This window comes from Tursiops truncatus, chromosome 1 (assembly GCF_011762595.2).
Source record: "Tursiops truncatus isolate mTurTru1 chromosome 1, mTurTru1.mat.Y, whole genome shotgun sequence".
In the NCBI taxonomy this organism is placed as follows: domain Eukaryota; kingdom Metazoa; phylum Chordata; class Mammalia; order Artiodactyla; family Delphinidae; genus Tursiops; species Tursiops truncatus.
In genome coordinates this window covers 170962390-170974552 of record NC_047034.1, presented here as the reverse complement: position 1 = coordinate 170974552, position 12163 = coordinate 170962390, and the positions used below count along the sequence as shown (strand labels likewise).

At 54.3% G+C, this 12163-nt stretch overlaps 1 protein-coding gene across 1 annotated transcript in view; it reads left to right on the top strand.

The window, feature by feature from the left end:
• LOC101329224 (protein-arginine deiminase type-1) overlaps positions 1–3155 on the top strand; it is a 33861-nt gene extending 30706 nt beyond the window's left edge. Inside the window, exon 16 of the mRNA XM_033842487.2 lies at positions 1284–3155. Within this exon, the coding sequence (XP_033698378.1) occupies positions 1284–1517 (234 nt within the window). The 3' untranslated portion in view covers positions 1518–3155. The remainder of the gene's footprint in view (positions 1–1283) is intronic.
• The last annotated feature ends 9008 nt before the right edge of the window (positions 3156–12163 follow it).

Here is a 12163-nt window from a genome sequence, read left to right as displayed (position 1 = left end):
CTCATTTGTCAGAAGGGGAAAGAGGCCCTCGGAGGAGAGTGGTTGACTTGCCTGAGGTCTCCAGCGAGCAAATGGACCGACCTCCAGTCTCCTGAGTCCTCGTCTAGGAGGAGGCAAAGCCAGGCCGGCAATGGTCCTGAATACCGCTCTCTGTTCCTCTCCCTGCCCTTTGTCCCTCTGTGTGCCCCCACTCCCACCATGTTCTGGCCCATTAGTGGGCAACCAAGCAGGTCAGGGCCAAGGCCACGTGACTGACCCCCACAGGACCCTCCAGCTCCATGTTGGTCCCAGCCGTGGACGGCCCTGCGGGGCAGACTTGAGGGTGAGGGGCTGGGGTGTGGAGAGTGTAAGGGCAGCCCACCCAACACTGAGATGACCCAGTGAGTCAGAGTGTCCCCTCTGAACACCAAGGACAGCTCCTCTGGCCATCCACTGGGCCAGAAGTTACCTCTAAGAAGCCTCCATACCCTGCACTGGGCAGACTTCCCTTCCGTGGTGTTAGGGCCCCCTGCCAGGTCCCCCAGCCAGGGAAGCAGAAGTGTCATTGGAGATAAACCCAGGTGCCCCCAAGGACTCCCAGCCCCTTGCCCCAACTCCTTAGCACCCCAGGCAGCCACAGTGCTACACCCTGGCAGAGTAGAAAGAGCACGAGTTTTGGCATGAGTCAGACCTGAGTCAAATTTCAGTCTCCCTGTTCTCTGGCTGTGTGGCCTTAATTATATTACTTAACAGGTCCAAGCTATGGCCTCGGAGGGAGGCTGTGAGGTTTACGGATGCGATATCTGGCACGTAGAATATGCTCAATAAACGGTAACAATTATCAGGGCTTCCAGGAACGGTTGAGCTTGGTGTGTACTGCACAAATAAATGCACCACACCTGTGACATTCACACCGTGGACCTTGTAGATGGATACATTTGCTGTACAAGTTTTTGGCAGATAACGGTAAAATCTTGTTCTAACAAAGTCATTATAATTTACTTTTCTGATAGGTGGAGGAAAGTGTTGGAGGAAGGGGTGACTTTTATTTATATGAAGTTACCATGTATGTTACTGGCAGCCCTGCCTGTTATTAATCCTCTCTTCCAACTACGGATCTATGTCTTTTCTGCTTCCATAGACCTTAGTTCTTGAGCGAGTGCCAGCCTTAGTGGCCCGGAGATGCTGGCAAAGATGGCACAGGCCCTGGGGATGGGTCCGCCAGAGCCAGAACCCAGAAGGGGCCGCAGATGTAGAGCATCCCCAGCTAACCAGGTCTCTTTCTTGCCTTGTCTCTTCTACAGGTGAACATGGTGGTCTTAGGCAAGTACCTGGGCATCCCCAAACCCTACGGGCCCATAATCAACGGCTGCTGCTGCCTGGAGGAGAAGGTGCGGTCCCTTTTGGAGCCTCTGGGCCTCTGCTGTACCTTCATCGATGACTACTTGTCCTACCACGAGCTGTGTGGCGAGATCCACTGCGGCACCAACGTGCGCCGGAAGCCGTTTCCCTTCAAGTGGTGGCACGTGGTGCCCTGAGCCTGCTCCCCACACGCCATCCTCTCTCCCCACCTGCCAGGGAATTCCGCCAGGATAAGGAACCTCCACCTGGCCTCCATCCTCTTGGGGGAGCCTTGGACGCTTCCCCCTGTGTGCCCGCAAGTGTGCTGGTCACCGTGGGTACCAGGATACAGGGATGGACACTGCACATCCTCACCTCTGGCGTGGCCTACAGGGCCTGGGGCCTGGGGTGAGAGCCCTGGGTCTAGGCCACCGGTGGCTCTTGTAAGACCAGGAAGGGGGATTTGGGCCCCCTTTTTCCTTTTCTGGCTATCTTCTCCTTCAGGGGGCCCCCAGGCTGTGATCTCCTAGCACTCCTCAGCCATATTTATGTAGGCGAATAAGGGCAGGAAAACTCAACATCTGATGGCCTGTTCCTTTTTTATTTTAAACATCTTTATTAGAGTATAATTGCTTTACTGTTTTAAGAAGAAAAAGCAACAACTCCCCTTTAATACCTGACTCCCTCCTCAGAAGGGTGCCTGTTACCTGTTTGGAAAGCCTTTAATTACGCATGCTGGCTGCTTCCGGCTCACAAACGCTGAGAGGCCAAGGTGAGGCCCGAGGAGGGTGCACGGAGGAAGGCTGGGCAGGAGGCGAGGAGGCCAGGACGGCAGAGGAGCTGAGGCACGGGGATAAAACCTGGGACCTGGCCTCTGCGCCCTAGGCCTCCCAGGCTTTAAGTTTTGGACTCTGGATGTGATGGGGTCTGGCTGTTCCAGATGCAGCAAGGAGAGGGGGCTTAGAGGTTAGAAGCGGGTGGGGGGTCATTAGGTTATCTTTGAGGGTGGGGTTTAATTTCCTTTAATAGTCTTTCATTATTCCCCTTCGTTCTGCCGGCAGTGGGAGGGAAGGCTCGCCCAGTCTCTCTCAGCAACTCAGAGACCCTGCATGTAGCTTGGGTTTCACCTGTGAGTAAAGCCCCGTGGCAGGCCTGTGTCCCCTCCCACAGAAGGCAAGGCAGAGCTGCCACGGGAATTTAATAGCCTGGGCCCAGGTGAGGTCACCGGGACGTGCACAGGCAAGCTGGCTTGGCCGGTGCAGGGCGAGAGGTGGCCCCTGCCCCAGACAAGCGTGGGCAGGAGGGAACCGGCCGGCCTTCCTCTCCCACAGCCTCTGGGCCTCTACCTTCTGAGTTTTCTCCCTGGCTCTCGGTGAGATTTAGATTGAACCATCTGCCCTTAAACTCTTTTAGCTGTGGAACACTTAGCCATCAGAGGCTACCACGGAGACCCAGCATGTGAAACTGATGAAAACGGAACTGCTCTGGTTTAAGGTGGCGGGGGTGGTGTACGAGGATCCTCCCCTTCCCGAAGGTTCTGGGGAACCCCGTGTGCAAGCCCCTGGTCTAGCCTGTGCACTTTCTGCTCATAACCATGATGCCCCTTAGACTGAGCCAAGAGGAGAAGGGATCTCTTCGGCGGCCAAGGGTGTGCAGCTGGGGTTCCCCAGGGAAGGCGCTGCGGGTGGGAGGGGAGTGGCATTGAGTGCAGGGAGCTCTGGAATTGCCGCTGGGCTGTTTGGGGGGCGGTTTGCTGATGTTCCCTCCGAGAATGTTCCAGGTGACTGGTCACCTCCTTTCTGATTAATAAAAATGTCAACATGCATTTCTTCAAATGGCTGCCTCCTTAGCTTCTGTTCGTTGGGCCGTGGGGAGGAGGGGAGGGAAGCGGGGGGAGAGGTGCTCTCAGTGCCACCCACAATGCTACCAGCTCCCTGGCTCAACTTCCACTGGCCATGGGCAGCTCCTACCCAGCTGGGAGAGCCCCCAGGGCCAGTGCCAGGCAGGCAGGCGGACGCAGCAGGATGGCTGGCACACGCCCATTGCCGTGAGGCTGCCTGCCCTGCTGAGATGGCTATGGGGGAGGGTTGGTCCTATCTCTTCATCCCTCTCCCTTCCCTGGTCTATCTCCTCCATCTCTCAGAGGGCAGGCAGGCTGGGCCCTATTGGCAGAGTGGGAGAGTCCCCAGCAGGACTGGTGCCCAGGGCCAATATAATTCCCTTGAATTCCTGCCTCTAAAGCTACTAAGCTACCCAGCCTAAGTGGTCTGATTTCAGGGACCCGAAATTATCACCCCTCTCATCCTACACACTTGGCGCTGCCTCAGATGGCTCCCCTGACACTCACTCACTCACTCATTCACTTTATTTTAGATTTATTGTGGACTAAGAGGCAAAAAGTTGCTGCCCATCAGTCATGGACACTTTAGTCTGAATGAACCACCAATCTCTTTCTAAAAGCTGGCATGTAGTAACTGGGGAGAAGTGAAAGCATGAGTCTACTTCCAAAGGGAGATCCAGGGCTCTGAGCTGGAGGCTATCCTGTCGCCATCACAGTGGGCCAGTGCCCAGAGAAATGCCCCTGCTTCTGTATCTGTTCCCCAGCTGTGCCCACAAACAGGCTATGGAGCCTGCCTGAGGCTTCCTCCTGAACTCTGACTCTTACCTACAGCTGAGTCAGCCCCCGAGCCGTTTTACAGCCAAAAAAGTGAAGCTGTCCCTGGACCCAGCAGCCCAGCAGCTCTCCTTGAGAAGAACATCGTTACCAGAACCTGGGATATAGGGGTGCCAGTCTTAGAGTCTTGCTGAGATCCTTGAACTGGTGTGAATGCACTAGCCGGGGACTCTGGGGGAGCAGATATTGGTCCTCACCCTGCCTCAGATTGTCAGCGTCACTGGGGAGGAGGGAGGAAACCTCTATTCAGCACCTTCTGAGCCTTGCTGGACAGGGTGTGTCCCACCATTATCTCTGCCAGGGCTGGTGAGTAGCCACATTTTCTACGGATGCGGACACCAAGGCTGCAAGAGAGGGGACGTAACACCCAAGGCCACACAGCCAGTGCCTGGTGGCGCCTGGGTCCAGACCTGAGACTCCTCTCCCCAGAGCCCTCGCGCTTTCTGTTTCAGGTGGCCGAATGCCCCTCTGGGCTCAGTTTCCCCACCTAACAAGTGAGCCTTCCTACTCTGACATTCTAAGCTCCTGGCCAGAGAGGGCTTTCACCCTTATCACTAACTCCTTCCAGAGGCTTTAGGCATCTAACAATAATAACAATAACAACAACAACCATAATAAAAGAATACTGAGCTCCACACTAGAGCTCTACCCACGTTTTCCCCTTTAACCCTCATAACAACCATTTTTCAGATGCCAAAAGTGAGGCACAGAGCAATTAAGTGACTTGCCCCTGGTCACCCAGTCAGGATGTAATTGAGGCAGGGCTGAAATCCAGTCCTGCCTGCAAAATCCATGCTCTTAAGAAAAAAGTTGGTGTTCCTCAAAGTGCCTCAAAATGCTATAGGGGTGCTTGTAAAAAAAAAAAAAAAAAAGACTCCAGACAACAGGCTGCTTATCAAATTGGAGGCCAGGCCTGGGAATCTGCATTTTCATCAGTTCCTCCATCAGGATAGAGAAACTCCCCACTAAAGCAATGATCTCTGAAAATGCAGAAAAAGGGGTGAAGAGGCTGAGCGTGGAAAGCAAGGAAGGTCCCCTGATCCATACCCTGCACCTCTGCACGCCCCCCAGGGTCCTGGTGCCTCGGCGAGGTACTTACTTGCTCCCCTTAAAGTCAGAAATTAACTCTCTCTGCGCCTGGGCAGGAGCAACAGGTTCATATGCAAATATTCGGTTTCTTCCAGCCAATCCTGAGCTCTTGGCTCTGGGAAGGGGCTGGGCTTCCAGGACTGGAGCCAATGAATTAGCATATTGGGCTGGAAGGGAAAGGCCAAGGGCTTTTATTTATTTATTTATTAACATTTTTATTGGAGTATAATTGCTTTACAATGGTGTGTTAGTTTCCGCTTTATAACAAAGGCTTTTAAACCACATGCCAGGGGTTTTGTGGCCCAAGCCCAGCCCAAGGCTAGCATGTCTCTGCAGAGGATCCTGCGAGTGTCCCTGCAGCATCCCACCAGTGCCGTGTGTGTGGCTGGCGTGGAGACCCTCGTGGACATTTATGGGTAAGAGCCAGAAGCCTGGGGGTTTGCAGGCCCCCGGTGCTGACCTCTTGGGCTCTCCCTGCGAGCTGTGTGGGGCTTCCTCAAGGCTCAGGCCTGACTTGGCTGCCCTCTCCTGAGCCTTGGCCTTGGCATAGCTGTCAGTCATGGAAGCTTGGGTCCTCGTCTTTCTCAGCCAGGCTTCTTAAAGAACCCCCGCTAGCGGGTGTTAAGTGTGGGAGACTGAATGGGGGTAGAGAGGCTTCTACTCACTAGATGCTGGTAGCACACCCCGACTTATGACAACCAAAAACATCTCCGGACGTTGCCAAGTGTGCCCTGGAGGAAAAATCACACCCTGCTGAGAACCAATGTCTCAGACTAAGACTTTAAAAATTGGAGTGAACTTAGAAGCAGAGATGGCATTGGTTCCAGGGCATTAGATAACAGGGGGTGAGGAGTTGGTCATGGGAGGGAACCAAGTCTGGAGCAAGCCCTCCAAGCTAGTAGGAGGAGCTAAAGCCCAGTTGAGGGTGGGTGGGCAGTGAGGAGTGGGAAGGGGATTCAGCTGATCCTGAAGCAGGTGGCAGCCACAGAGGGGTGATGAGGGAGGAGGTGTACCTGTGCCGGCTGGCACCGCCACCTCCTCCAGGGCTGTGTGCCCACGGCTGCCTCATGCCCTGGCTTCCTCACGCCCATGGGGCAGATGTGTCTCTCGTTTGACCTGCCCCAGGAAGCCCGGGGGCTGGTTCCTTCCCTGCAGACCTTCCTAGAGGATGGAGGAAGGATTTGGGCCATGAGAGGCAAAGGCAGCAGTATCTTGGGGTGTTGTGGATAGATGGGCCACTTTGGGGTTTGCAAAGGAGCTGTGGGTGGGACAGTCACAGAGTGGGGGGTGGAGCGTCTGGCACCCTCACACGGGGGACCCTTGGGCCTCCAATGACCAGACCACATTGGGGATGGGGGAGAGCTCCTAGTTTGTTCTTTCACACATTCATCAAGTATTTCAAGTATTGGTGGGGGGGGGTCTATTGAGTGCCAGGCATGGGGACACAATGGTGAGCAAGCAGGCGTGGTCCCTGCCCTCTGAGAACCCTGTCCTGCAGTTCTAGCAGAGGCTGGACCGCCTTGCAGGGGTGCTGTGGAAAGGATTCCTGTCTTGCAAGGGGAACAGGACTGGACTAATTCTAAAGTCCCTTCCGGCTCGGAGATACAGTGATTTAGGAATCCTTGGTGCTCAGACTGTGGGCCAACAAGAGAGAGGGCACTGGGCATGGTGGCTCAGTCCTGGCTCTGCGATCTAGCAGCTGTCTGACCTTGGGAAAGTCACTTAATCTCTCAAGTCGCTCTTTCTTCCTCTGTAGAATGAAGGTCATCATAATATCAGCAATGATACTTAGAGGCTGCTCCATGCCAGTCACTGCCCTAAAGGCCTAACATATGTTAACTGAGGCTCACAGCCATTCTGTGAGATGGGTACTGTCTTCATCCCCATTGCAGAGATGAGGAAACTGAGGCACAGACAGGCTAAGTCACTTGCCCCATGTCACACAACCAGTGAGGAGAGGCAGAGCCAGGATGCAGCCCGAGCGCTTTGGCCTTCACTTCAAAGGGCTATTGGGACGATTGAATGAGATTGTGCGTGTAGTGCACGTAGGCGATGGCTGGCATGTGAACATTCGATTATGGTAACTGCTACCATTATAACCACCATCATCATCATTTTAAGTATCCTTCCTGGCTCTCTAGACAGCCTCAAGCGTCCCCAAACCTGCCATCCGCAAGATGGCTGGGGAACGAACTCTGAGCCATACTGGGAGAAGGAGGAAATGGGAAAAGAGAAATTAACACAGGCTGAGCAGTCAGGGCAGGCTTCCTGGAGAAAGGGCACCAACCAGAGCCTTGCAGGATGAGCAAGACCATTGGGGCTCTCTGATCACTAGTGGATTAAACCCTGTCTTCCTTCCTTCCACTGAGCTGGAGATGGCCCAGACTTGGTGAGGGGGTTTTGCTCTCCTGAATACAGATTCTTTTTTTATTGCGGTACGCGGGCCTCTCACTGTTGTGGCTTCTCCCATTGCGGAGCACAGGCTCCGGACGCGCAGGCTCAGCGGCCATGGCTCACGGGCCCAGCCGCTTCGCGGCATGTGGGATCTTCCCGGACCGGGGCACAAACCTGTGTCCCCTGCATCGGCAGGCGGACTCTCAACCACTGCGCCACCAGGGAAGCCCCTGAATAGGGATTCTTAGGGAGGAGGGTAAGGAAGGGTAATACACAGGTGTGCTGAGCCACGTATCAGATGTGCAGCCAAGGGTTGAGAACCGCTGCCCTAGCTGGAAGGGCAAACAGCTCACCCCTTGCTCAGCAGAGGTGGTCTAATAGAAGGAAAAGGCTTGGGGCACCGGGGGCCAGGAACCCAGAGTTTTGGCCCTAGCTCTTTCACCCTTTGCTATGTCATCTTGAGTAATTTTCTGCTCCTTCCTGGGCCTCAGTTTCCCCATAGGTACTCTGAGGAGGTTGGCGTAGAAGAGTGGATTTCAAGCTCTGCTCATGGAGGCCTCTGAGCCTCCTCCCTGGTTTGACAAGGCATCTCCCCTTCTGTCTCTACCAGATTTTGTTTGCTGTAAAGCTCCAACCTGCCTGTGCAGAGAGCTGGGCTCTGGGAGGTGGACGCATCTTTAACTCTCTTAACTACTTGAACTTTGTAAAAAGTGTTTGTGTGACTGCCATTTTCCAGGGGCAGGAAGACGTGGAATTAAGGAGGGGCAGTGACTTCCTGAATTGTGTTCTGTTGGTGAGGCCAGTGCAGTCGGGGATCTGGGAGCCTCACTGAAGAGGGAGGGGCAGCTGGTACCCAGAGCCTGAGCTGTTGGGGCCTTGGTCTCCTCGGCTCCTATGGGCCAATTTGCTGGGGACCTTGGTGGTCAGCTTGTCAACTTTCCTGTTTTCAGCCACAAAGACCTTTGCTGTCAATTTCGTGGCTCTGAAATGTCTGATTTTGTTTTCCCAGAGGTGGAGGCCCTGAGCCCTTGAAGGGAGAGAGTGGGTTTCAGTTTACAAGGGAGTGGGGACAGAACTGGCTGTGAGTCCTGGCTCTGTCACTCACCAGCTGTGTGACTTTGAGCAAGTCACCTGTCATCTCTGGGCCTCAGTTTTCTTATCTGTAAAGTGGGGGAAATAGTACTGACGTCCTATGACTAGGAGAGCCGTCTTCATCACCCTTGTCGCCACCATCATCCTCACCATTGAAGGGGTGGCACGACTCTAAAGGAAGACCTGACCTGTCTTGATTCCCAGGAGGGCGTGAGCTAGCATTGAGTCACTCCCACACTCCCGGGGGACCAGGGTGCACTGTTTCTGAGACAGTCCATCTTTAGCCATGGTCCTCAGACTTCACTGGGCATCAGTGTGGTTTAAAATGCAGGTTCCTGAGCTCTGACTGCAGAACTTATGGTCCTGGAATCTGCATTTTCAACAGCTAGATCTGAAGTTGACCACTGTGAGGGTGACCAGCTGTCCCAGTTTGCCCAAGACTTTCTAGATTTTAGCATGGAATGTCCTGCACCCCAGGAAATGCCTCAGTCCCTGGCAAACCAGAACTGTTGGTCATCCCATCATGTTTTCCCCACTGTGCACCAGCTCCTAGGCTGGCTGTACTACTGGATCAGTTGGGCCCTTGGGCTGGCTAGAAGGGCTCAGGGCTGGGGGGGGTCTTGGACTGTCCTACTCATTGGGAGAGGACGAGGTCCCCAGCCACAAGTGCCTCTAGGACTGGGCTGGGGACGCTGTCTAGAGCAGCATGCCGCACTCGGGGTGGCCTGGCTGGAGGAAGAACTTCATCCTCGTGAGCCTCTGGCCGCTTTCCCTGTCCTCCAGGAAATGGGGAATCCAGATCCTCCTGTACCTGACGCAGCCTCTCCGCCTAGAAACCTCCCCTTTGATCTTCCTAACACACGGCTGCAGGATGGAGCATGAGTACGAGACTAGGAGTCTAGGGCCCTGTCTTCTAGTCTCTCCTCTTCTGGGCCTCAGTTTCCCCAGCAGTGAAATGAGGGCATGGGTTCAGGTGCCTCCAAATTTTACTCATCCCCAGTGTTTACTCACACTCCTTTCGTCTTCTCATCACCCCACTTTATAGATGTAGACACTGAGGCACAGGGAGGCCAAGTCACTTCCACAAGGTCACACAGCTAGTGAGTGGTGGGGCTGGGATTTGAACCCAGGCTTCCTGCCCCCAGAGTCCACAGGCTTAGCCACCTCGTCATGGTTCCACTGTGTTGCCTCTCCTAATCAGGAACCATCACTGGCTTCCCATGACATAGGGGTGAAATGAAAATGAGCTCGTTGCAGCCTGAGTTTGCACTTGACCTCCTAAGGCTCTGCAGTGGAAACCCCTTCCCCTTAGATGTGTCTCTTCCTTGTCCTCGGCTTACCTGCCTTCCTCCGGGAAGGCACCCCAGTACACCCTTTCAAGCTGCTCCCATCCACCCATTTCCTGTGCCCTAATTTACCCTAGTAACGCCTTCCCCAGTCCTGGGCCGGTGGTTTTCCAAAAGACTTGCCCATCCATTATCGTGCTCGAGCCTCCCAATTGCCTGTGAGGATGGCCCAGTAGGTGTCATTATCCCACTTTACAGGTGAGGTAACAGGGCCCGGGGAGCCTAGGTGATCTGTTCAAGGTCACCTGGCTGATGGGCCACCCAGCCCAAGCTAGAACCCGACTCTTGACCTTGGTCCTGGCTCTACCAAGCTCTCAGCTTCTTTGGGTCCCTCCTGGGCAGGGGCACTTCTATCTTCATCAGGGGTCCCCTGGTGCCTCATACAAGCCTCAGGCCAGGGAGGTGCAGGGGAGCTGCGCTGAGATACCCCAAACCAGAGGCTGGGGCCTGGGAACTGGGTGGGCTTCGTACCAGGAGGACCACCCAAGGCGCTCTGCTCTAGCTTGTGTTTGGGGGGAGGAGGCTGGGGGCCCTTCGTACCCGGGTCTATCTCCATGAGGCTCTGTCTCTCTGTCTCTCCATATCTTTTCATGTCCCTTTGTCGCTGTCTCTGTGTCCCCATGTCTCTCTATCTAGATTCTCACACACCCAGGGCACAATAGGACAGAGCCCTGGAAATGAGAGCTTCGGGAGTAGGGTTGCCAGATAGAATCCAGGATGCCTCGTTAAATTTGAAATCCAGATGAACAATGAATACTTTTTTAGTGTAAGTATGTCCCAGATATTTCATGGGACATACTCATACTAAAACAATTGTTTGTTGTTTATCTGAAATTCCAGTCCGACTGGGTGTTCCGTATTTTATTAAATCTGGCAGCCCTGCTTGGAAGGAGACACAGGTGTGTCAGCCCCTCCCACGTGGTGAGGATACCTGGCAGGGCCAAGCCCTGGAGTGGGACCCGCCTGGTGGAGTACAGTTAGGCTTCATGTATTTCTCTTTTTTTAAAGGAAAGGCGTGTCGAGAAGTGTCAGACTCATGCTGGCAGAGGAGTGAAGAGGGTGCTTTGGAGGAGGTCTGCTTTCTTCCCCGTGGAGGCAGGGAAGGGAAAGGGCCTGGGTAGTGGTTGTGGCCAGCTGTGCAAGCTTGGGGAAGCCTCTTGCCCCTCCTGAGTCTCAGTTTCCCCATGTTAAGTGGGAGTAATGATCCCCTCCTCCTGGGACTGTGCTGAGGATTGGATGAGCTGATACTCAGAAACTCTCAGGCAAGCCTGCCATGGTCAATGCTCAGGGGATGGGAGCCCTGGGGGTCATGATTACTGTTGTTATTACTCTTGGGTAAGAATGTGGACTCAGGAGCCAGAGGCCTGGGTTTGGACCCCAGTCCTGCCACTAACTAGCTCCATGACCTTGGACAGTTTACTTTAACCTCAGTTTCCCACCTGTAAAATGGGAGACAATAATATTCGCTACCTCCTGGGGTTTTTGAGTGGGTTACATGACATAAGGCACATAAAGAAAGTCAAATAGGGCTGGCACCTAGCAGGGGCTCAACCAAAGTCAGCTACTGTTATCTCCCAGCTGGATGTGTGTGCTGCTTCCTCCAGGAAACCTTCTGGTTCCTCTGGCCCACAGTGGTCTCTCCCTACATGGGATCCCACTGACCCCTGACCCCGTCACCCTGAATCCCATCTGGCTGCCCTGGGCAGTGCTGTCCGCAGCTCCCTAGCCAGACTGAAGGCCAGCATGCACAGTAGGCACCCCACAGACAATCAGAGGATGAAGAGACTGATTTCAAACAGGACTCCCAGACTAGCTGGAGTGGGGAAATGAGGTCCCAGGCCCACAGAACAGCATGGAATTTTTAACCCTACAATTAATGCCTGGAGAACTCACAAGGGAAATATTAACGAGCACAGAACCTTAGAATGTGAGAATGTTTATCTGTGTGTGAGGTCCAGGCTTGACTTCCAGGAGCTTGCTGTGAGAATCTGAGAGGCCTGGGGTAGTCAGGGAAGGCTTCCTGGAAGCAAGAGTTTGAGCCAGGGCTCAAGCATCTGAACAAGAGCTGCCCTCCAGCACTTCCCGTGGCTCCCTGTTCTTCCCAGGTCAGTACCTGAGGGAACAGAGATGTTTGAGGTCTACGGAACCCCCGGTGTGGACATCTCCACCTCTCCCGGAGTGGAGGGACCAGGAACATGCAGACACCGGGCGGTGGTGCTTTGATGTGGGGTTGCAGATCATCGTGGTC